Genomic DNA, 22236 nt, shown 5'->3' with positions numbered 1-22236 from the left:
TCCAGTGCAGTGATACCCAAATCCAAGTCCAAACTTTATTATCACAGAGAGTAGAAAGTAAGAAAAATATATCCTGCCTCAGAGTTTATGACCAAAGCATACGAAACAGCAAAGTATTGTTAGTAGACAGTAAGTCCTTATTTCATTTTTCTAATACACAGGAAAGTCCAGACCCTTTCACACATCGCTACCGTTTGGTCTCAATGGCTTATTTGCTTCCACCGCAGTTAATACCCGTCAAAACAGGCCTGTAACAGCCCCCAGCACTTCAGGCCTTTAATGCACTCCTTCAACGCACACAGAACCGCTGCTCTTGCTACCAGTGCCCACCAGAGGGCCTGCACTGCTGCCCTGCACTGCAACACATTCCCTACCTCGGGATGCTTCCGAGCAGGAAAAGGTTCTAAATTGGTTTTATTTATCAAAAATTTCTGTGATGGGGGGACGCGGTTCTGCAGTGCTCGTGGAAGGCACGAGATGCGAATCCCAAGATGAACGCGGCAATAAGGGCTACGCTATTCTGCCCAAGGTTTTGACAAGTTTCAGTATCTCCACTCAATCTGATTTATTTCAGTTCAGACTTTTACAAACCTACAAATATTACAAACCTCCCCAGCTCAACTTGAGATAAAAGAATGCAGCCGAACGCCCCGCAGTTTGGCCAAGTTAACACAATAGAGCACAAAAAGCCTGCACAGCTAACACTGGGCTTCTCCCCTCTCATTAGCAGGAACAGCAGCTGATCTACACAGCCCCAGAGGAAGTGACCCCTTTCACTCTCAGCTAATTGCTTCTTAAACAGTAGCTTAAAACAATTAAAGAACGATGTCCACTACTAAAAGAGGACTCATGGTTACCCACATGACCCTTCAGTACACTCTTATTTTGACTTCAGTGTATTTTCCCCAGGTACGGGGAAAGAGTCTCACAAGGCAAATTTTAGCACCTTTCAAGGGGATATTTAATTTCAGTTTCCTTCCTAAACATATGCTGCTTACAGTCATTCAAATGAAGAGACAATGTCTTTAACTTAACTGAATTCGACTACAGTACCTTTGAAGGAATTTCACTTTCCATTCTAAAAATGTCTGACTTTTTTTTTTTTCAGCAGCCAGACGATGGAACTTCTTTAAGAAAAACAAAAAGTTACAGGACAATTTTCACTCAAAAAGAGAGACAGGAGCTTGATCACATTAGTGAAGGAGGTTTTAACAGAAGGTACCTCAAACTATTACCCAAACCAATGTGCATACTGTCAGACTAACATTTGTGCACAGGTACGCAGAGGTAGCACAGTACAAATTCTCAGAGGCAGACTTGTACCATAACACATGTCAGAAAGAAGCTGTGGCATCATGCACAGCTCAACCACCAAAACAAGATGAAAAAGGAGGTAGAGGCCAAGACTGTATATTGTCTCCTCTTCCCAGATTTCTGTCCTTTCTTCACAGTTCAGGACAGAAGGCAGTTTTGTAACTCGGTATTTGTAAGATACTCTCCACACCTTGGAAGGTGACAATCTGCCTGACAAAATCACATGGAATCACAGGATGGTTAAGGTTGGAAGGGACCACGGTAGCTCATCTACTCCAGCCTACTCCACATTGCTCAGGACTATGTCCAGGCCAGGCTGGATAGGGCTCTGAGTAGCCTGGACTAGTGGAAGGTGTCCCTGTCCAGGGCAGAAGGGGTTGCACTAGATGATCTTTAGGGTTCCCTCCAACTTAAACCATTTTATGATTCTTTGTTAAAGTAAAGCCATCAGCTCTCCCTAGACATGCACACAACATCTGGCAGAAAATGAGTTGTACTGGTGATGAAAACACCACACAAAAGGAGTTTTTCTTCCATAACAAGTGAGACACATTTGTTCTATTTGTTTCAAGTAATTCAGAGCTTATCTTCAGAATACAAAGTTTCCATGAGGATTTGGCAAGGTAAGAGAAAAACAGAAGGTTAACAAAGACAGAGAAGAAACAAAGTTTTGAACGCATTTAATTGTCAACATCATAAAAGCACGAGTCACCAATTAAGATTTCATGTATCAGGCATTATATAAAAAAAACCACACAAAAAACCATTTATACCGCAACGGCTTTAAAAAAAAAAAAAAAGGAGTAAAAACTCTCTAAACAACAAGTAATGCAATCAACACACCATTCAACAAAACAGATTTTAATGTGACACATTGAAGGCATCTATGAGGCAGCAGGCTTGTAGATACTTATGAAGAGATGCTTCTACATAAAGACTCTGCATAATGGGGGCTATTTGTGGAATTTATCTGCATGTCACTTAACAGCATCATTTGCAAAGTGGAGGTACATGCCAGCCTCCTAAAAGCAAGTACTGATAAACAGAGAAATGGAAAGGGATAAGTCCAGGAAGGCCCTAAAAATTAATACCAGTGTCATGCTGAAGGATCCAAAAAGCAATGACACTGTCAAAGCAACAAGAACTGAGTGATCTGTCTTCAGAGTTTTGAAAATACATGTGAGGCACACCATCCACCCAGTGCACAGAAGACTGGGAAGGACATCTTAGTCCAGATGGAGAACAAGATCTAACTGCATGATAATACAACAATGATGCAGAGCAGTCCAAGGTTTCAGATCCTGCCTGTAAGTGGAAGGATGCCAAACCCTAGTGATTTACAGATGAATACTAGGAAAGAGACTTAACAGTACTCAAATAACTTAAACAGTCATTGCGCTATACAAACCATGCTAGAAAAATGGCATCTCTCAACAGATTTCTGAATATCACAGTATCTACCACAACACAGAATAACCTTCCAAAAAAACCCCACTGCTTTGAAATTTCTAATGCAACTGTAGGAAAAGTGTCACCTATTCTCACAGGAGGAGACCACACAATTTGAAGCAGAACCAAACACAGTGTCAATGGACAAAGCTACTTTGGCTACTCACATACATTTTGAACTTCTACATCAAAAACAGAGTGATTTTACCCTATTAACATGAGCAGCCACAGTGAAAAGGTCTCTAAAAATAGAGTTTTATAGGTCTTGTTTCTAAATGATATGACTACAGCAATGAAACTGAGTAGATTGAACACAACTTTCAGCATGTTTGCTCAGTAAAATACAGGTTAGGTGCTATCCAAGACTACATTCACTGTCTCTGTACAAATACACACATAGAAATATATATAATCTCTTTTACATAGCTCCAGTTACACACAAATTACATAACTTAGCACATTCAGCCTTTGTTTTCTTTAGATGATAAATTCTGTCAGCAAGCCACCATGTAAGTGGGCAAAAAGTATAAGAGATTGTAAAAATAAAAATATTCTAATGCCGTGTAAGAGTTTTCAATCAAAATATAAAATCTGACGTTTTTGTACTAAGTCTTAAGAGCAATAAAAATTTGCCTTTACTGACCTGCTGCCCTGTCAGATTTCCCACACTTCTATCCGGATCCATGGAAACAGAAGCAACAGCTACAGGCACCTTGAGTTCAGTTTGACTTGTCTGATATTTTGGCAAACAGCTTGTTTTTAAATTTCCTTTTGTAGACACTCCTGCAAATGAAAGACAAGCAGAACACACAGAATACAAAGTGAAAAGAGACCCTTCTCTTGCCTTGTACAAGAGGACTTCCACAAAGGCATCTTTGCCTTAGCAGCTCTTTCTGAAAAGAATGAGCGTGTTGGGTATATGTTTGCAGTTCCCCCCAGCCTCTCACTCTGCACAAAAATTCATTAAGATTAATGTATCAGCAGAAAAAGAGGTGCATGGCACTGAAGTGCACACAGCCACAAAGAGCAACAAAGTAAATTCTGAAAGACACATCTTCTGATGGAGGTCCAGTGCAAAAAAACCCTGTTTGTTTAAGATGCAAAAGCATAAAATTGAGCTTCTCCTCTGACACTCAAAGACAAAAAGGAACCAAGCAGTACTGCTGCTAAAAGTACCACTCATACGATAAAATACCACTTTTCTGTTATACAGCCAACCTACTGACTGCCCAGGTTAATTGTTCCTTTCAGGATCAGGAATATGAGTAAGGCAACACTTCAGTGCACACTCCACAGATCATCTGTAAAAAACTTCCTGCCATAAATAGAATTAGTTCACCGCTACCAACAGTGAGAATACGAAAGCACTGAAAATCCTGATGCTGCAATTATAAAGTGCCCACACTGATACTAACACTAAAACTGCCCAGGGCCAGATTAAAGCCCATACCTTCTTGGTACTGTTTTGAGTTTTGACTGTTCAGAAGTGCAAAAAGGTTTGGAACAAAAAACATTAATTTTATACTAGAAGATAGAATACACTTACTTGGGTAATGAATTTCAGAAGTGTACCAGAAACCCCAGTGAAAGAACTAAATTATAAGCTTTAACATCCCCATGCTCGTACACAAAGGAAAACAATGTTCCTGTAAATCTCTTTCACAGAAGTGGAAGAGTATTTCCCAGAGTGAGTCGATTTACATCATTTAGGAACACTGCCTTCTTTCCAGGGCACACAGTGTAACCATCTGACATCGCCTGGCTTGAACTATGCTAGTTACAAAACACACGTAGTTTTTTAACAGAGCTATTTGGCCAGTAGTTTTCGAGGGTAACCATGCTACTCCAAACTAGAGAGGAGGATTCCTCAAAATTTATAACTGCTGGATGACATATACACAATTTTACCAGAGTTAATCATGCCCAGATATGTTTTCAGGACCTGGTGTCACTGTAAGAGCTGTGTTTGAAAACAATCAGAGAATTCTGAAGGGGAACTAAGAACACTCATCTTTTCCCCAGCGATGTATGCAATCTTGCATTCAGTAAATCAAGGTCAAAAGAACTAATAAAAAAAAAAAAATTACTTTTGCTTTACATAATGAATCTTCATTTGAAGTGATATCTTCAAAATTTACAAAAGACCTCAATACCTCTAATGCTTCAATATTCTTTGGAGACCACATTAAAAAATTCAGCTTAGCTTATAAATTGGATAAAACTGTGCTGTACCTGCAACAGAAACAGCTCCCCTGAAACTATTCATTTTATACAGTATGCTTATCTAAGCAGCAGAGCATAAATCCTCTGCTGTAATCCTATATGTCCCATTACAACCCGTGCTGACTCTCTACCTTACACACTTAAATACACAAACCACGTACCTGAAAAGACATTGCAAATTTTATCAGGGAAAAAAAAACAATTTTGTTTACATCTATTACCTGAAACAGGTACCATTGGCTCTTCTTCATCAGAAACTGCATGTGGCTTTGTTAAAGGTAATAAAAAGAGAGCAAGTTTGGTTCTTTAAACAGAACTGTAAAAATAAGTATTTGGGCTCTTAATTTTAAAAGACTTTTGAAAAGAAAACAAACTGGTAACAAACACTGGGTCCAAGAAAAGCAAGGAAAACTCAATTAGAGAAGGACCACCATCACAGAGATTTCTAGAACAAAAGTCATTACTCCTTCTTCACTGTGCATTAACTTTCAGCCTTAAAGATTATCTTAGAGGTCACCTTCCAAAAGGTCCCAGCGGCCAGCCTCACAAGTGTAATTATTAAGATAATGAAGTAATAATATTTATTTAAATTTAAACAGGTTATTGTTGTATAAGGAACTTCTTTATGTGTAGGAGAGACAAATTCTGGAAGAGTGTATATATTAATATTGCAATAAAATACATTTTGTACATTTTTATACATTGGATATTCTAAGAAACATAAAGGAGGATAAATGCAAAAGGTTTCAAAGGAAGTTGGTCATTCTCATCAGATCTTCACATGATCAGTAACAGATAAAAAAAAAACACAGATAAAGCCTGAGGACTAATTTTCTTTAAGAAGTTTTAAGAACTTTCAAATATCCCAGAGCTTTAACTATTAAATTACTTGACTGCAGAAAACACTCAGAAATCAGAAAGAACAGGGCACCATATTATTTGTGCTATATCAGCAGTCACTGAACTTGAATCCCTCGCCTCCCAGAAGCCCCTAAAAATACAACTCAGTATAATTCAGGGAAGGGTGTAAACCATACTGCCTTCTTTAAAGCAGGAGTTTCATTTAGCTGAACATAATGGTTGTTATTCCCATGTAACTGACACACTTGGTGGGGCTTAACCCCAGCCAGCAACTCAGTACCATGTAGCTGCTCCCTCAGTCCCTCTCCCCCTCCCTGCCCCCTCTCAGAGGGGAGGAAAAGCAGAGATAAAAGGTAAAGCTCGTGGGTGGAGATAAGAAAAGTTTAACTGAAACAAAATAAAACAGAAGAGGATATTAATACAAATAATACTATTTGTAATGTAAAGGAGAGAGGAATAAAACCCCAAAGAAACAACAGATGCACAGTACAGTTGCTCACCACCTACTGACCAATGCCCAGCCTGTTCCCCAGCAGTGATCAGCCCCTCCCAGCCAACTCCCTCAGTTTATGTACTGGGCATGATGCTCCATGGTATGGAATATCCCTTTGGCCAGTTCAGGTCAGCTCTCCTGGTCGTGCTCCCTCCCAGCTTCTTGTGCAGCTGGTCATTGCCAGAGCATGGGACACTGAAGTCCCTGTTTTAGGGTAAGCACTGCTGAGCAACATCTCAAACATCAGTGTGTAGTCAGCATTATTCTTGCACTAAATACAAAACACAGCACTGTACCAGGTACAAGATAGAAAATTAACTGTATCCCAGATGAAACCAGGGCAATACGAAAGTGAAAAACAAAAGCAGGGGGCACAAAGTTCTGCCCCACTATCTTTTGTCTATACCCCTTTACTTTCCTCAACCTTCTGTGGTTGGGCAATTAACTCAATTACCTAATTTCTGTACTGTTTACAGATAAATGCAGATAAAGGCTTTGCAGTTGCCTTCATACAATAAAGTCAAGTTATGAAAATATTTCAATCAACATATACTAACTCTTGACTTCACTAAAATTTGATTCTGAGATGGTGCTTAATTTAGTAGATTATTACACAGTGGAGAAAACTAGGAACCGTGTAGGAGCTTCTCCCTGTGGACAGCAACTTCAATCAACACCCACTGTCCGTCACAGAACTGGTACTGGACACACTGGAAGGGCTGGATCACACACTCCCTTATGATCTTGTTGATGCCCTTTATCACTCATAAACAATTATCACTCATCAGTCTCATACCAGTTTGAAAATACATTCGCTGAGTACTGCTGTCAAAGCCACCTCTCTCTACAAACACTGAGAGCACTTCTGTTCTCACCTGTAAGCTGCAGCCTGCTCTCTCCTAGCTGCCAGAACACACTGAGAGCTCACAGCACGAACCAGGTGAGGAACCTGAACAAACTCTGAGAGAAAAGCACTTTGTGTGCCCTCTTTTCAAAAAGCACTAAGGCAGATCAAAAGTCCGAGCCTGGATCAAAGCCCAGCCCAAACAGCTGTGTCCACCAGGACAGCAAACTGCAGGGCACTGAGGAGCATGTCTTCAGCTCACACTACTACAGGAAACAACTTCAGCACAGGCAATTGTTTACTCAACTGACATATGGTTCATCTGTGTGTAAACACTCAGCTATAGGAAATAAAAAGATTTGCCTAAACAACATTACGCTTCTAGAGCTGGTATTGGCAGCTGTTGTGGATAGATGCCTCTTAGCAGGAAGCAAAAATTAGTCAAAGATATTGCTGTTACTACCCCCAGCTACCAGGATCACTCTCCTGTGAAGGTTTGCAGCCCAGTGCATTAGAATAACCCCACGTTGGAGCAGGTTACCTCAATCAGTTGGACCAAAAATCGCAGTGACTCAGGAGCCAATTCGTAAACAGGTCCAACGTCCTTGCCTCGGCGGGCAAGACTGGGAACAGGACCAGCATCAACCTTTTAGCATTAATCCACTGCCACATGCCCCTCAAGACTGACAAGGCAAGTATACTACTATAGAGCTTGTACCACCACAGCTAAAGTTCAATGCAACAGCAAAGACAGGAGGAACTACACACTGTGATGCTGCAGGGCTCACCTACACAAGCAACAGTGCATCTGCCTTGCTATGCTGAATCTATTCAGCAGTTATGGGCAGAAGTTCAATTTTACAAACCTATTAAACCAACACTACTCAATGTACCAAATCCCCCACCCCCTCCTATTTTTTTTAAAGCATCCACTGTTATTATTTTAAATTGTACAATGTGCACTTCTAAGTATTTAAACTTTTCCAGGATCAGAGGCAACACTACCTACTCGCCAAAAAACATAAAATGGAAATGACTCTCAGGAAAAAATTCATTCCTTGGAATATCACAACACATGAGTCTGATGATGGGCTCAAGAAACCGTATTTGGTCACGGGAAACAACCTGTCACATCAGTAGTTAGTTGATAAAAATACACTGTCAGTGTAGCACAGCAGTGACAGTGTGGCAACAAATCTGATATGTGACCACCAACCTGCACACCATCACGGCACAGACAAATTTGTAGGCAATCTATTTTACTTTACACAGATGGGAAATCATAACAATATGCTTCCCAAACAGTCCCTGGGACGGTTGGCCCATTTCACTTAAACAGTGCTGTCTAGTGGGTGTGCAGTCAAACATAAATACAAGAGCACACACACAGACTCTTCTTTCCAGTCTTCCAGCTGATGCTGAAATCCCACTTTCAATATGAGTAATAGCAATCCCTCAAATCCCTCATACCTGGAGCTAAACTGTCAGGTCCTAAATTTCCACCAGGCCAGGCTGTCAGCTCCACCCCAATGTCTTCACGTCGCTGAGCCTCTACCTCAGCCCCAGGAGCCCAAACATCAGCTCCTGATTCTACGAACCACACAAGCGCATCTCTTTCTAGCCAGGCTTTTACAGGCTGACTCCCCAACACCACAACCACCACCCACTCCATCTACAAGTCTAGCTCCACACAGTATCCTATAACAGAAGCCTGCCAGTCCTCTGCAGATGAAGCCACCACAGCTTCACACTTGTCCCTCACAGACAGAGCCCTCTGTGTCCCACACAGGGTCACCCTAAATTTTATGCTTGTAATCAAGCTTAGGTGCCACTCACAAAAGACACATCTGTTCCTTGCTGCCTGTTCAGCCTCAGTTTCAAAGAATCTCAGAATTCATTAGGTTGGAAAAGACCTCTGAGATCAGCATCACCCACCGTGTCAACCAGACCACAGCCTGAGTGCCACGTCCAATCTTTCCTTAAACACCTCCAGGGACGGTGACTCCACCACTTACCTGGGCAGCCCATTCCAATGTCTAATTACCCTCTTCTGTGAAGAAATTCCTCCTAATGTCCAGCTTAAATCTCCCCTGGTGCAGGTTAAGGCCGTGTCCTCTGGTCCCCTCACTTTTTACCGACCCCGACCAGGGTCTACCCTCCTGTCAGGGGTAAGTTCACCCCTGAGCCTCCCCTTCTCCAGGCTAAAGCACCCCATTCTCTCTATCGATTCTTTTACAAGTTTCCATGAGCTAAACGCAGTTTCCCCATTTCTATACATTTACTTCCTCCAGGACTCCACAGCCCAGTCACACAACCCTCCCTCCTCTGGCAGGCCACTTCTGCCCATCAATCCCGCGCACCCCCCGAACACAGCCACACGCCCACTCCCTCTCCCCAGGCCGAGCCCCCACACCACTCGGTGCCCCCACACCTCTGGTGTCGCGGCCACAGAACCCCACTCGTCCCACAGCCCCGCGCCGGCTCCACGCCAAAACTCCCGACAGGCCTCCCCGCACACCCCCGAGGGCCCTCCCCGCCGCCGTCTCCTCGCCCCGAGCCGCAGGGAAGGATACGACCACGGCCAAGGCTCCAGCAAGGACCTCCACCCTCACCGGCGGCCGCCGCCGCCATCTTGAAACAGCCGCCACTCCCCGCGCGCCTCTACCGCCCCCCCGCCGCTCGCCGCCCATTGGCTGCCCGTGTCGGCCGCAAGCAGAGGCGCGGGGCGTGCTGGGAGTCGTAGTCCTTCCGGCGCAGCAGGACGAGAGCGGTGCGGCCCGGCGGAACTACCACTCCCAGCGCACCTCGCGGCTACGGGGCGACAGGAAGGATAAAAAGGCTTTGTTCGCTGCCGGGCTGGGCGGAGGCAGGAGGGTCCCGCGGAGGATGGAGGACAAACCCCCCGTCGGCATCAAACCCTACCTGGACAAGCTCACCCTGGGCGTCACAAGGATATTGGGTGAGTGGCGGTGAGATACAGCCCCCCCCGGGGCCGGGGGCAGGCCGGGGGTGAGCTGGGGGCGGGGGGGGCCACCCAGTTGTCACGGCCCCTCTTGTGAATCGCGCAGCTGAGCAGCTCCTGCACACACACACATACACACGCACACACAGAGATCCTTGTTTCTGGAGTCAGCGGCAGGAATCCCGAATCTTTCGACTTAGGAGTTTCAAAAGCATCAAAGAAGGAGAAGGTGGTGTTTTATTCAAAATTGTAGAGTCATGGAATGTTAAGGAATTGCAAGGGACCTTGAAGATCATTCAGTTCCAACCCCCTGCTGTGGGCAGGGACTCCTCCCACTAGACCAGGCTGTTCAAGGCCTTATCTAGCCTGGCCTTGAACACTAACAGGGCTGAAGCATCCTCAGCCTTCCTGGGCAACCTCTGCCAGTGTCTCACTGCCCACACAGTAAAGAATTTCTTCCTGACAGCCAACCTAAATTTCCCCTCTTTCAGTCTGTACCCATTACTCCTTGCCCTGTCTCTACAGTTCCTGGCAGACTCCCTCTCTGGCTTCCCTGTGGACCCCTTCAGAGACTGGAAGGTTGCTCTGAGGTTGCCACACAACCTTAATGCGTAAATTGTGCATAAACCCCTTTGTTGTAGTAAACCTGGCTCTGTTGCATGTGGGGTCAGCAGGGACTGTGCCCGATGGAGGGGGTTCAGTGTGGAGCAGGGCTCTGGCACAAGGCTGATCTAGGAATCTGCTCAGGATCAGCTCCCCATAAATAGTCACCGTACAGCTCATTCCCACACCGTGGGACTTGTTCCACAGCATGCCCTGCTTCCCATCTCTGCGTTTTGCTCAGGTCTCAAGCCTTCTTGCATCCCCTCAGCATTCTTTGAAGTTCAGCAGGACTGCAAGGCATTTAGAGGAAGGCTTCTCGGACAAAACTTTACTCATGGCAGTGGAATCACAAGGATATGTGCAAATGTTTGCTTGTGTAAAGGATTTCAGCATTAGACCTGTCATCCCTCAGAAACTTGGGCACACGGCTGTCCTATTTCTATCCCAAGCCCTCTGTGCATCAAGACTACAATTTGCAGTCCAGAGACTTCTTGTGAATTTTAAAGCCAAACGTGAGCACTGCAGTTGCCTCACCCAGCCACTGTATTGCAGGACAGCGAGTTTCATCTCATAACCCCAGTGTATCTCTGGTTGCACATGGGTTTAGATAGCTGCTCAGACAGATGAGATTAAAAGATCAGGGCTTAATACTTGCTCTGGGCTTCAGTGAGGACAGTATTTCATCCTCAGTCTCTGATCAGCATTCTCATACAGGCTTTTTATTGAATTTGGGGGGGGGGTTGGAATTTGTTGGTTTGGTTTGTTTGGTTGGTTGGTTTGTTCTCCAGTTGTGAGGTCAGCATAACATTGTCATTCTGCCCTGTGAGTGGAACTGCTGGTGATCATCCATCATGGCAAATGCTTCTTTGAAGTAGTTCTTTTTAAAAAAATTACTGGCCCTGCCCTCATTTTTGCCACCCTCAGATGTATGAGATCTGTGAGATGTTAACTGTGTCCAAAAGTAATGTTGCCATATAAACTGTTTTGGGTAGGTGTGTTATCTACACCAGCAAGACGTGGCAATGCAGGTTTGGCTCTTGAAAGTCCTGTAACATCCCTTTGGCATGAAGGGTGTTTCCTGGTTTGTGTTTTTTTGTTTTTCTGCCTGTCTCTCTGACAACTTCCACTGTGCAATACAGCAATGTGCATGCCAGTCCATCACAGTGATGTTTTACTCTGCTTCTTTTCTCTGTCTCTCCACTCCTTCTGGGAATTTTTCACATTTTCTTCCAGTGAAGTAGCCCAAAGCATGTCAGCTGTGCCACCAAATTAGTTTGAATTGCTGAGCTAATTGGGAAACTTTATTAATTTGTTCATTATTCAAATAGCAAAGAGTATCTCATTCAGAAAGATGCCTTTCTCAGTAGTTAGTAAGATAGAAACTATCTTACTTTAAATCTTGTGGAAGGTCTCATGAAGCCAGTAGATACTTTCTGCCTACCATAACATAAAATCAGTAATAGACTTTTAACTCTTTTGAGTTTGTGAAAGATTTTTTTTCAGGAGCTAAAAGTAATCATGTAATGAAGCTCAGCATACTCCTTTTAAGCAAGTTGCCTGTATAGTGTATGGGAGCTTGACACCTGATTTTCCAATACCTTCATGAACAATTGTTTATGATACCATTTCAAAACCCCTCCTTTGAACAAATTCTGTAGATTAGGTTGTGGGGGTGGGTGTTGCTTTGTTGCTTGGTTTTGGGTTTTGTTTTTTTTTTTTTTAACTTCTTGTCTCTGTGGAAGTCCCCACAAGAGGGAATATTTCTCACAAGCCTTATGGAGGATATAACATAAGGGAAAAAAGAGGGACATCTTTCCCACTGCCCATAGGATTCACTTTGCTGAAGTTCTGTGAGCAATAGCAAGTTCCAGAAAGGTTGATTTTTCATAAGTAAATCAGAACAGGAGGTGTTAGCTATTCTGAACTTTCTAGAGCGGGACCGTACTTCACTGTTGTGTTTACTAGATAAGAACATAACTATTCAGACGTTTTAAAATGATGCTGAGAGTTTATCCAACTTATAGGCAGTATCAGCAGTACTGTAAAGACTGCTAATCTTGTGATTTCTTGACTAAAAATCCTATGAATTCCTGCTTCAGCTTTGTGTCACTCCATTACATTGACTCTTTCTGATTTACACTGCAAAGCGTTTTTGGAAGCTTCTGAATGAAATGTCCTAAAAATAGGATAGAGTTTACTGTGATCTTGATTCAGAGTAATAAGCAGGGTGGAGTCACCTGAACTAGTTAAGCCTTATCATGTATCTTTAATCTAGATGGCTTCTTCATTTCTTCCATTTGGAAGAAAAAGCAACTCATGGCAAAGTCAGCTGTTGATGTTTAAAGGAGCTCCTGTCCATACCTACTTACAGCTGTTAAATGTGGTCTTCAGATTAGCCACGGGATATTTTTAATGTAATATTCCAGCTTTTAAGATGGAATTTCTCTTTCTTTTGATGTTGGATTTGGTTCAGACCTCTTTAGAAGTTGTACTTCTCTCTTTCCTAGACATCATCTTTGACTGATATGATATTTAATCTTCTGTCATCCCAGCCAAGCTGTTGTGCATGATGAATTAAACATCCCCGATGTTTTCTTTGATCACAGAAATAACAATTGCTCTGTTATTATAATCTCTTTAACTTGTCATAAGGCTTACATAGCTTAGATGGAAAGGACTGGTTAGGTCATTGATTCCACACAATTCTTTAGGAGCAGAATACAGCTGGGCAGCTTGTATTTCAGCAAGAGACAGCCTTGGACCCACCTACCAGAAGTGAAACATCAGGGTCTTCTGTATGTTGGGGGCTCCCCCTTGGCCAGACAAATCACCTAGGTGACCTACTATGATTTTACTCTTTTGCTGTTTTTTTTCTGTCTTTAACCTGAGTCTTGGTTTTGTGGTGCCATGTGTTGTCCTCTAAATTATCTAATGATGTTACCAGTCAGTATTTCCCATTGGAGTGTAGACTTCCTGAAACCGAGTGCCGCTTGTCCACCAGCAGAACAGACAAGGGCAAAGCTACTGCTGGAATTGGAAGCCTGGCACTGAAGATAAAAAGCACACCAAAGCTCTCTAGTGCTTGCCTTTCCTGTCTAGTGCACTGTGTATGTTTTATCAGAAAGCAGTTGTAATATGTGTGACTGCTTTGGGAGCCAATACTTTCACAGCAGAGCCAGTTCTTGAAAGCCCTGCATAGTGTTCACTTCTATTCTGTGGCCCCATGTGCTGGGCTTGCAGTTCCCACAACAAGTTAGTGGTCTTTCTGGACCTAATCCAAGGTGAATTAACTCAGTGGGAATTGTTTCAGTTGGCTGTGGGTGAAGTAAAACATTATAAAACACTAAGTGCAAGAGAGACTGTTCTGCCATCACATGCCTGCAGGGGTAGCACTGTGTAGATTAGTATCTTGCATTTCTATAGTGTTCTTTCCCATAAAATACTAAGATGATTTTTATAAGTTACAAGCTCACTGCTCATAACAGCTTTGCATGTGTCCAGCTGGGATTCCAGATGGCTGATGTTTGTTCACACAGCTCCCTTTGTGATTAGATTCTATGTCTGTCCAAACCCACTGGATCCAGCATTTAAATGTGCCTCTCTTTGTGGAATATTGTTGTTAGCAGTTCACAGCAGCACTGCACAACATATTGTCCCAAGCTGAGGAAATCCTACCCAACAGAAACCACAGGGAATGCTTGCAAAGAGAGATTCCTCTCTTTTCAAGTTTGCCTGGGAACCCATCATTGATTTTTTTTTTTCCATTAATCCTTTGCAAAAAAATCACACCTTGAATAAGAAATGTGTTTATGTCATAGAATCACAGAATAGTTTGGATTGGAAGGGTCCTTAAAGGTCATCTGGTTCCAACCCTCCTGCCATGGGTAGGGATGCCACTCACTAAACCCATCAGATATATCATTATATATGCATATATATCTATAAAAAAAGATTCAAAGGAAGCATTTTGTGCATCTTTAGATATCTTCATGCCAAGATATGCTGAGTACAGTTACAGACAAAAAAAGTGACTGCTCAGTCACCAGCACAGTGCTTATAGTCATTAATGCCTTTTCCCTGGCTGTCACTCAAATTAACTTGCAAAATTGTCTGTCTCACAATGTTGGTGTCACTCGTGCCAGCTGCAAACATGCTCCTCTTTTCCTTTTAGAGACTTCTCCAGGAGTTGCTGAGGTGACATTTGTGGAGAAGGAGCCAGCTGAACGCCACACCATCATTTCTTGGGAGCAAGTGAGTATTTTTGTGGTACAACTGCAGTGAGGTGCAGCAGCCCACAGAGAATCTCAAATGTAATGACTACCTTGTGTTTGGTCATGAGGGAGCTTGTTATCAAGTTTGATGCACAGAGGAGCCTACACAGTTGTTGGGTTTTTCTTAATCCAGTTTCACTCTGTCTTTAAGGCTGTCATGTGCACCTGATCTGTTAGAGAAACATCATCAATGTACATTCAGAATGATGTCTTGAAAAAGAAATCACATAACTGTAGTAGGCAGCAACAGTGGTGACTCAGTGGGGAACAGATATTTTTCTGACTCAGATCTGAAAACATTTTCCAACTCCCTTTCAAACAAAATGAAGCAGCTCTGTGTTATTCATTGACATTAAAGGTAAAGGCCTCAAGCTGGCAAATACCACTGAGCCACCCAGTTTCTTCCAGTTATCTGTTTCTCTTTTTAGTCTCAGCAATTTGCTTCAGTTTCTCACAGCCCCTCATTCTACCTCCTCTTTGACTAACCAACCCAGTCTTTTGGCTAAGGCATGTCCCACTGCCTGTTCTAGAAAGCTATGAAGGACACTCTGCATTATCTGACCTCACTGCATCACTCTGTGTGATCGGAGGGTCCTGAAAACTGTTGTGTGACTCTTGTGGGCAGAGATGGCATTTTTGCTCCCCTTTTTGAATATACATATATATATTCAAACCTCAATCCCACGGCCCTGGTGGAATAACTGCTTTGTAGGTGTCACTCACATGTAGGAAAGGGACAGCAGAAGCTGTCTGGCCTTTGGAAAGCGGCATGGCAGAGGATGGAGTTGAGTGAATCATCCTCCCTCTACTCCAACCCCAGCTGTAGTCCATTCTCCCAGAGAATCTGCTCTTATTACCACTGCTCTTGTTACCACTGCATAAAATAACTTTTGCTTGGACACTTTGCCATTTACAGGGTTTTCCTAAACAGTAAGGAAAGGCCTGGCCCTAGTTTTGGTAATGCCCTATCCCAATTAGTGACATTTATCAAGAATTTATATACCCAGGTCAGAATATGTGTGATGTAAATGTGTGTTACTTACTGAAATTTGTCCAGTAGCCAACTGGTCAGGGAGAAATGTCCGGTTTTTCAGGTTTGTGTAAACTGATTCCTGATTTACTGTAGCTGTTGTTCAGGTGTTGGATTAACTGGGCTGGGAAGGTCTGAGGCACCCTGACTGAGGCAGCTCAGGTCTGGGAGCAGCGGAGTGACCTTTGCTCACTCTTCTGTTGAGTGGAGAGGATGCTTCTCCCAGACAGTGTTGCTCTCATTTTCAGGTGCTGCTTCTCCTCCAAACTAAAATGAATTTCTTTGAAAACTGAGCTGCTATTGTAAAACTAGACTTTGAAATGCTGTAACCAAAGCACTTCATTCCTGAGATGTCAAAACAAAATTTCAGTTCCCACCCCCCCCCCGCCCACTGATGGACTAAGTCAATTGTGAAAGTGAATGTTGAAATTTAGGTGGATATAGTTGAGCTGGACTGCTAATAGTGAGGGGTTGGCTGCCTATTTCTTTGGTGTTGGTTCCAATTGCATTGGCAAATAAAATTTCCCTTCTCAAATTAAAAGGTAACTTTTTTTTTTTACTTTTTTTTTCCTTGAGCTTTGGGGATGAAGTCTGATATCTACCCTAGTCTACACAATTGCAGGACAAAAATGCAATCAGTGATGATTAAGTGCAATGCATTCAGCACCTCACAAGGCCCTTTCAGAATGAACTTTTATTTACTTTTCCTCAAACTTACCCTTCTTGATTTTTAATACAATGTTCACTTTTATCACTGTGAAGTTTTTTTGAGCCACTAGGTGGCAATACTTATGCACAGAATAATTTCTTCGTAGTTGAGAATTTTAACAAGGTCTTTTAGTTCCCCTCTATGTCTTTGCTTATGAAAGTATTTGCAGAACTTTTTCTGTGATATAGGGGAAACTGGTCAAACTGTTCCCAGGCAGAAAGAGCTGTTAAGTCTTACACTTCAGGAAACCAATCCTGAAATCAATCCTGAATAATTTATTGGAAGTCAGCACACTCACAAAAAAAGTACATGATTGTCAAGTGTTTACATCACTTCCCCAAAACTTTTAAGCAGTTCAATATATTTCAATAAAAACAGATAATTTTTCAACCTTTCTTGACATTTAGACCTACCAAGATGTTACCTTTTCCCCAGGAAAGGGAGACAAGCAATAGGAGAGGGAGTAGAGACAGTTACCTGGTTAACAGAACTCCAGTGGTAATAACTCCAGTGTGTGTTGTCCTATGAACCCTTTTCCACTCCTAAAATTAGGCTGGCAATGGCTCTGCTCCCCTCCACATACAGTTTTTAAAAGTAGGTATTATACTAAAATATTGCTAGGAGGCACTCTGATGCAGTGGCTGAATCACAATTTCTCTTTTGCCTCAACCAGAATTAAAATGAATCACCCACGTAATTGTTCTGGTTTTCATAGGGGACATGGAGGTACCAGAGCTCAGCACCACAATAGGCCAAGCAAACTGAACAGAGTAATTTTGGCTCTTCCTCTGTTTGACTTCTTAGCAGTGTCTGAGCTGCCCCTGGCTGGCTGTAATTGATCCACACCCATCACATTGCTGTAGTTTTGATATTCTACAAGTCTGCATAGGAAATTTGTTGTTTCTCCTTATGTTTTTTGTCTACAAAGATTTAATTTTCTGTAATAAAGCCATAAAAGGCCCTCAAGCAGTCTGGTGCTTTCCTGTTATAGACTATCTTAGGCTGTCAATTTAGAAACTCTCTCTGCCTGTAAATCTCAGTGGGAACTGCCCTGGTGGTTTCTCGCTATCCTAGAAGTCATAGAATCATTAAAGTTGGAAAAGACCTCTAAGATCATCAAGTCCAACCATTAATGTAGTACCATCGTGTCACAACTGAACTATATCTCCAAGTGCCACATCTTCACACCCTCTGACCACTTCCAGGAATGGTGATTCCACAGTTCCTGAGCAGCCTTTTTTCAATGCCTGACCAGCCTTTCCTGGCACAGCATGAGGCCATATTCTCTTGTCCTTCTCACTTGTTATCTGGGAGAAGACCCCGACCCCCACCTGGCTTTCAGGTACTTTCAGTACCTTCCAGGGAGTTGTAGAGAGGGATAAGGCCTCCCCTGAGCTTTCTTTTCTCCAGGCTAAACGCCCCTTAGTCCTTCAGCTGCTCATCATCAGACTTCTCCAGACTTTCCCCAGTTCTGTTCCCTTCCCTGGACACACTCCAGCACCTCAATGTCTTTCTTATCATGGGGGGCCAAAACTGAACACACATTTCAAGGTGCAGCCTCACCAGTGCCCCGTACAGAGGGACAGTCACTGCCCCAGTCCTGCTGCCCACACTATTGCTGACACAGGCCAGGGGCCATTGACCTTCTTGCCCACCTGGGCTCACTCTGGCTCATGTTCAGCCACTGCCATCCAGCACTCCCAGGTCCTTTCCCACCAAGCAGTTTTTCAGCCCCTCTGCCCCCAGCCTGGAGCACTGCAGGGGGTTGTTGTGACCCAAGGGCAAGACCCAGCACTTGGCCTTTGGTTGGCCCCAGCCCATTGATCCAGCCTGTCCAGATCCCTCTGCAGAACCTTCCTACCCTCCAGCAGATCAACTCTCTCACCCAACTTGGTGTTGTCCTCAAATCAGCTGAGGGTGTTCTTGATCTCCTTGTCCAGATTATCAATAAAAGCAATAAACAGGGATGGACACAGCAGTGAGCCCTGGGGACCACCACTAGTGACTGGCCCCAGCTGGATGTAATTCCATGCACCAGCACTCTCTGGGCATGGCCATCAGCCAGCTTTGTTAGCCAGGGAACAGAGCATCCATCCAAGCCAGGAACAGCCAGTTTCTCCAGGAGAATTCTATGTGAAACGTCCGAAAAGTCAACACCCACAGCCTTTCCCTCATCCACTGAGCAGGTCACTTAGTCATAGAAGGAGATCAAGTTGGTGAAACAGGACTTGCCTCTCCTAAACCCCTGCTGGCTGGGCCTGATCCCCTGGTTCTCCTGTACATGCTGTGTGATGGCACTCAGAATGATCTCTCCATGACCTTCCCCAGCACCGAGGTCAGACTGACAGACCTGTAGTTCCCTGGGTCTTCGTTTGAACCCTTCTTACACACAATCTAGGAACCTCCTAGCCTGCTCCCTCTCTACTGTGTTGTGTTTCCAGCAGACATCTGGGAAGTCACCCCTGTAGTGGTTTAGTTTTTTAGACCTTCCTGGTAACCAAGTCAGAACTAGGAAGTGGCCATTTTCCCAGTATTCCCTACGATTTTTTTTACTTAACCCAGAGTATAAATAAGACGGAGAGAGAAGCCTCTTCCTCTCTTCTCTTCTAGCAAGGTTTGGAGACAGCAGACTCCCACAGCCAGTCTCACTCGTGTCGGGGAGCTGAGGCCTGCTCGGGCCTACAGGGCCTGTTGTTTCTGCCGATGCAGGGTCCGGTAGCGTGGCAGTGGCGTTTGGCACAATTGTGTATCTCAAGGAAGGTATTAAAATTTTCTTTGACTAGTTCTTTATTGAGTGCGTATACCTGTTTTTAGGGTTTTTTTTTGTTTTGTCCCTTTCCCTTTGGGGGTGTTGGGGGTTCCTTTCTCATGCGTATATAGTCTTTGTAATTGAATATAAATGTAATATAAGTGTAAATATATTTATATATTGTTTTAACTCTCTTATTTCGGGCCTCTTGGGTTTTTTTCATTTTTCCCTTGGTTTTTTGGGAGGAAGCTTTTGCTGTGGTGTTGGAGACTTGGCAGGGAGCCAGCTCCAAACCACCACACACCCTCACTGGTTCTACCATATGTATCTCTTTTTGACTCAAAAGCATGCATGCAGGCGTGTGCATGTTCAAGGGTCCTTCTTGGCATCCTTCTTGTAATGTCCTCCCTTAGCATTAGGCAAACCTGCCATCCCTTATCCCCAGGAGCACAGGATCTACCGTCTTGAGCCTGTCTTGTGGCCCTGACTGTAAGAGAGACAGGGAAGTGCATCCAGCAGCATCCAGCCTGAGGAAACCTGTGTTTCTTCAACCTGCATAATGGGGAAGAGGTTCGAGGACTTTGGGGAGGAGTAAATAGTGCTTCTTTCACAGTGTTTCTCCTTCTGTTGGGCCTTATAATATTCTAATTAAAAACCTGGCTGCACAACAACATCCTCAAGACAATTGTTAAATCCTCTTCTCTGCAGCAGGGAATCAGGTCTACCCCAGCCTCAGAAAATTAAAGCATCATGATCTCCTGGGAGCCCTCTAGATTTATGAAAGGTGCAACAAGAACGTCTCAGCATGTTACACAAGTTAACATTCATATTCACTATCAGCTAAGACAGACCAGTCATGAAACTGCAGCACGTCAGGAAGAGAGGAGGGTGGCTGCTGATGTGCTCTACTGCTTGCAAGCCCTGAGAAGAGACATAAATACCTTCCTTTTGTCCTCAAAATTTGGGTAAAAAGTGACATAAATGCTTTCCTTCTCACCCTAGAAGTTGAATAAAAGTCATTCATTTTTTTTTAGAAAAGTCTCTCCAGAGCTCTATGTTTTGATTGCTTTCCATTTCTTTAGTATATTTGCTTGAGAGGTATTGTTTCAACAGTGCCTTAAGTAAATTGCCATATGTCAGGGTTCTAGCTTTGGAGCCAGTGCTGTTCAGGTCTTGGAAGCAAAACAAGCCTGATTCTAATATTTTTCTCTGTCTTCTGTGGACTGTGCTTTCTTGGGAGACTACTTGGGGGTATTCTGGAGAACAAACAAGAGGAACAGACCTCACACACCATACTGGGCACTTGGGATATTTTGTTTTATGAGCTGATGAGTGTAACTAAATGACTGGAGTGAAAACAGCTGCTTGCCAGGGCTGTGGTTAAGCCACTTCTGGCACGTTATTAGGAATAGTGTATTTTATGGGGCTGGAGAGCACAGCCCTTAAAACTACCAGTTGAGCAGGAGGAATATAGAGTTTGATAAGCCACTTTTAATATATAGTGGCTTGTTTGTCTGACTCTGCTGTCCGATCATCACTGTTCTGATGTCATGTGGTCATGTGACTAAGTATAATATGACAGAACAATCCATCCTTTCTGTCAGATGAGAGAGATGGGTATTAGCGAAGCTTTCTATTTACTGGTATTTTCCTGTAGACCCCATATCTGCATTTCCCACCCATATATTTTACACCATCGTTTGGAAACTCATGCAGAGGGACATGGTTGGGAGAATCCTGAAATAAATTGGGAGGGCAGCCATCTGGAGAAACATGCACATGTTGATCTTTCCATTCAGAAAAAGAGGATTCAGAGCAGAAGGCCTGTTCAGATGTGATTTTTACCTTGCGTTAATCAGCTATATTTGCTAAATTGATCTGTGCCTGAGTTGTTGTAGTATTTATCTGGATACTACCATGGAAGTTTTAAAATCTTAGATTTTTCACAATTTTTCACAATGGATCTGGTTCTCCTGCTTGGAGAGTAACACCCACTGAAGTCAGATGGGCTGTTTGCATATGTGTTTTTACTGCTGGGATAGATTAGTTAAAATTGGGGGATTTGAAACAGATTGAAAGTGCCATGTAAACTTTTGTACACTTCTGAGGCCTTGTAGCAGGTCTGTCTCTCTGTTTCTTCATAGTTTTAGCCCTAGTCACTGTGCTTACAGCTGCAGCTTGAAATTGGAAGTGATGAAAGGACAGCATGAAATTATAAATATTTAGGACTGAGGAGAACCCACAGAAGAAGGTGTGTTTGTGAAAGGCATTTGAAGAACTTCAGATATGTCCATGTGATTTAGTAATCTCCTTAAACTTACCACCAGGGCCTCAGCCATCAGCAGGCTCTTATCAAAGGATGATAAATTCTTCTCAAAACAAAGTCTCTACAGTATCAGTTTGTCTGCTTTAATACCTGTAGACCCTGAATATTTTCCCTGCCTGAGTTAGGAAAGCACTGTGCAAGTGACCAGACCACTTGAGGAGGCAGGTGAAGTGACCTGTCCTATTTCAAGCTGTAAAACCATTAGTATCTGGGACTCGTCAGTAGTAGTCAGCCAACATAAATGGATATGCTTAGAAAGAAAGTTAACAGGCAGGAGTGAAGGTTATGTGCAGGTTAGGGGGTCCTGCACAGCGTGTACACCCCCAATTTAGGGGACAGAGACTGTAACAACCCAAAGAAAGTGGCTGTGAATAAGATGTGGGGGAGAATCTGATCAGCTTC

General features: G+C 43.4%; 2 protein-coding genes across 4 annotated transcripts in view; one reads left to right on the top strand and one right to left on the bottom strand.

Annotated features, from left to right (window-relative positions):
• The window catches only part of KIAA1328 (KIAA1328 ortholog), a 172251-nt gene extending 162401 nt beyond the window's left edge, over window positions 1–9850 (bottom strand). Inside the window, exons 1-3 of one of the 3 annotated variants that reach the window (XM_051804490.1) lie at window positions 9758–9850; window positions 5208–5243; window positions 3407–3546 (exon numbers count right to left, since the gene is read on the bottom strand). In XM_051804490.1, coding sequence (XP_051660450.1) covers window positions 3407–3546; window positions 5208–5243; window positions 9758–9815 — 234 coding nt within the window. In that variant the 5' untranslated portion in view covers window positions 9816–9850. Of the gene's footprint in view, window positions 1–77; window positions 238–3406; window positions 3547–5207; window positions 5244–9757 lie in introns of those variants that run through there. The other 2 variants (XM_051804491.1, XM_051804492.1) reach the window with 2 other exon arrangements.
• A 164-nt stretch (window positions 9851–10014) lies between these two features.
• TPGS2 (tubulin polyglutamylase complex subunit 2) overlaps window positions 10015–22236 on the top strand; it is a 31084-nt gene continuing 18862 nt past the window's right edge. The window contains exons 1-2 of the mRNA XM_051804528.1: window positions 10015–10143; window positions 14921–15000. Coding sequence (XP_051660488.1) covers window positions 10071–10143; window positions 14921–15000 — 153 coding nt within the window. The 5' untranslated portion in view covers window positions 10015–10070. The remainder of the gene's footprint in view (window positions 10144–14920; window positions 15001–22236) is intronic.

Source organism: Manacus candei, unplaced genomic scaffold (assembly GCF_025592945.1).
Source record: "Manacus candei isolate 608988 ecotype Guabito, Panama unplaced genomic scaffold, ASM2559294v1 h1tg000061l, whole genome shotgun sequence".
In the NCBI taxonomy this organism is placed as follows: domain Eukaryota; kingdom Metazoa; phylum Chordata; class Aves; order Passeriformes; family Pipridae; genus Manacus; species Manacus candei.
This window is presented reverse-complemented; position numbering and strand designations above follow the sequence as displayed.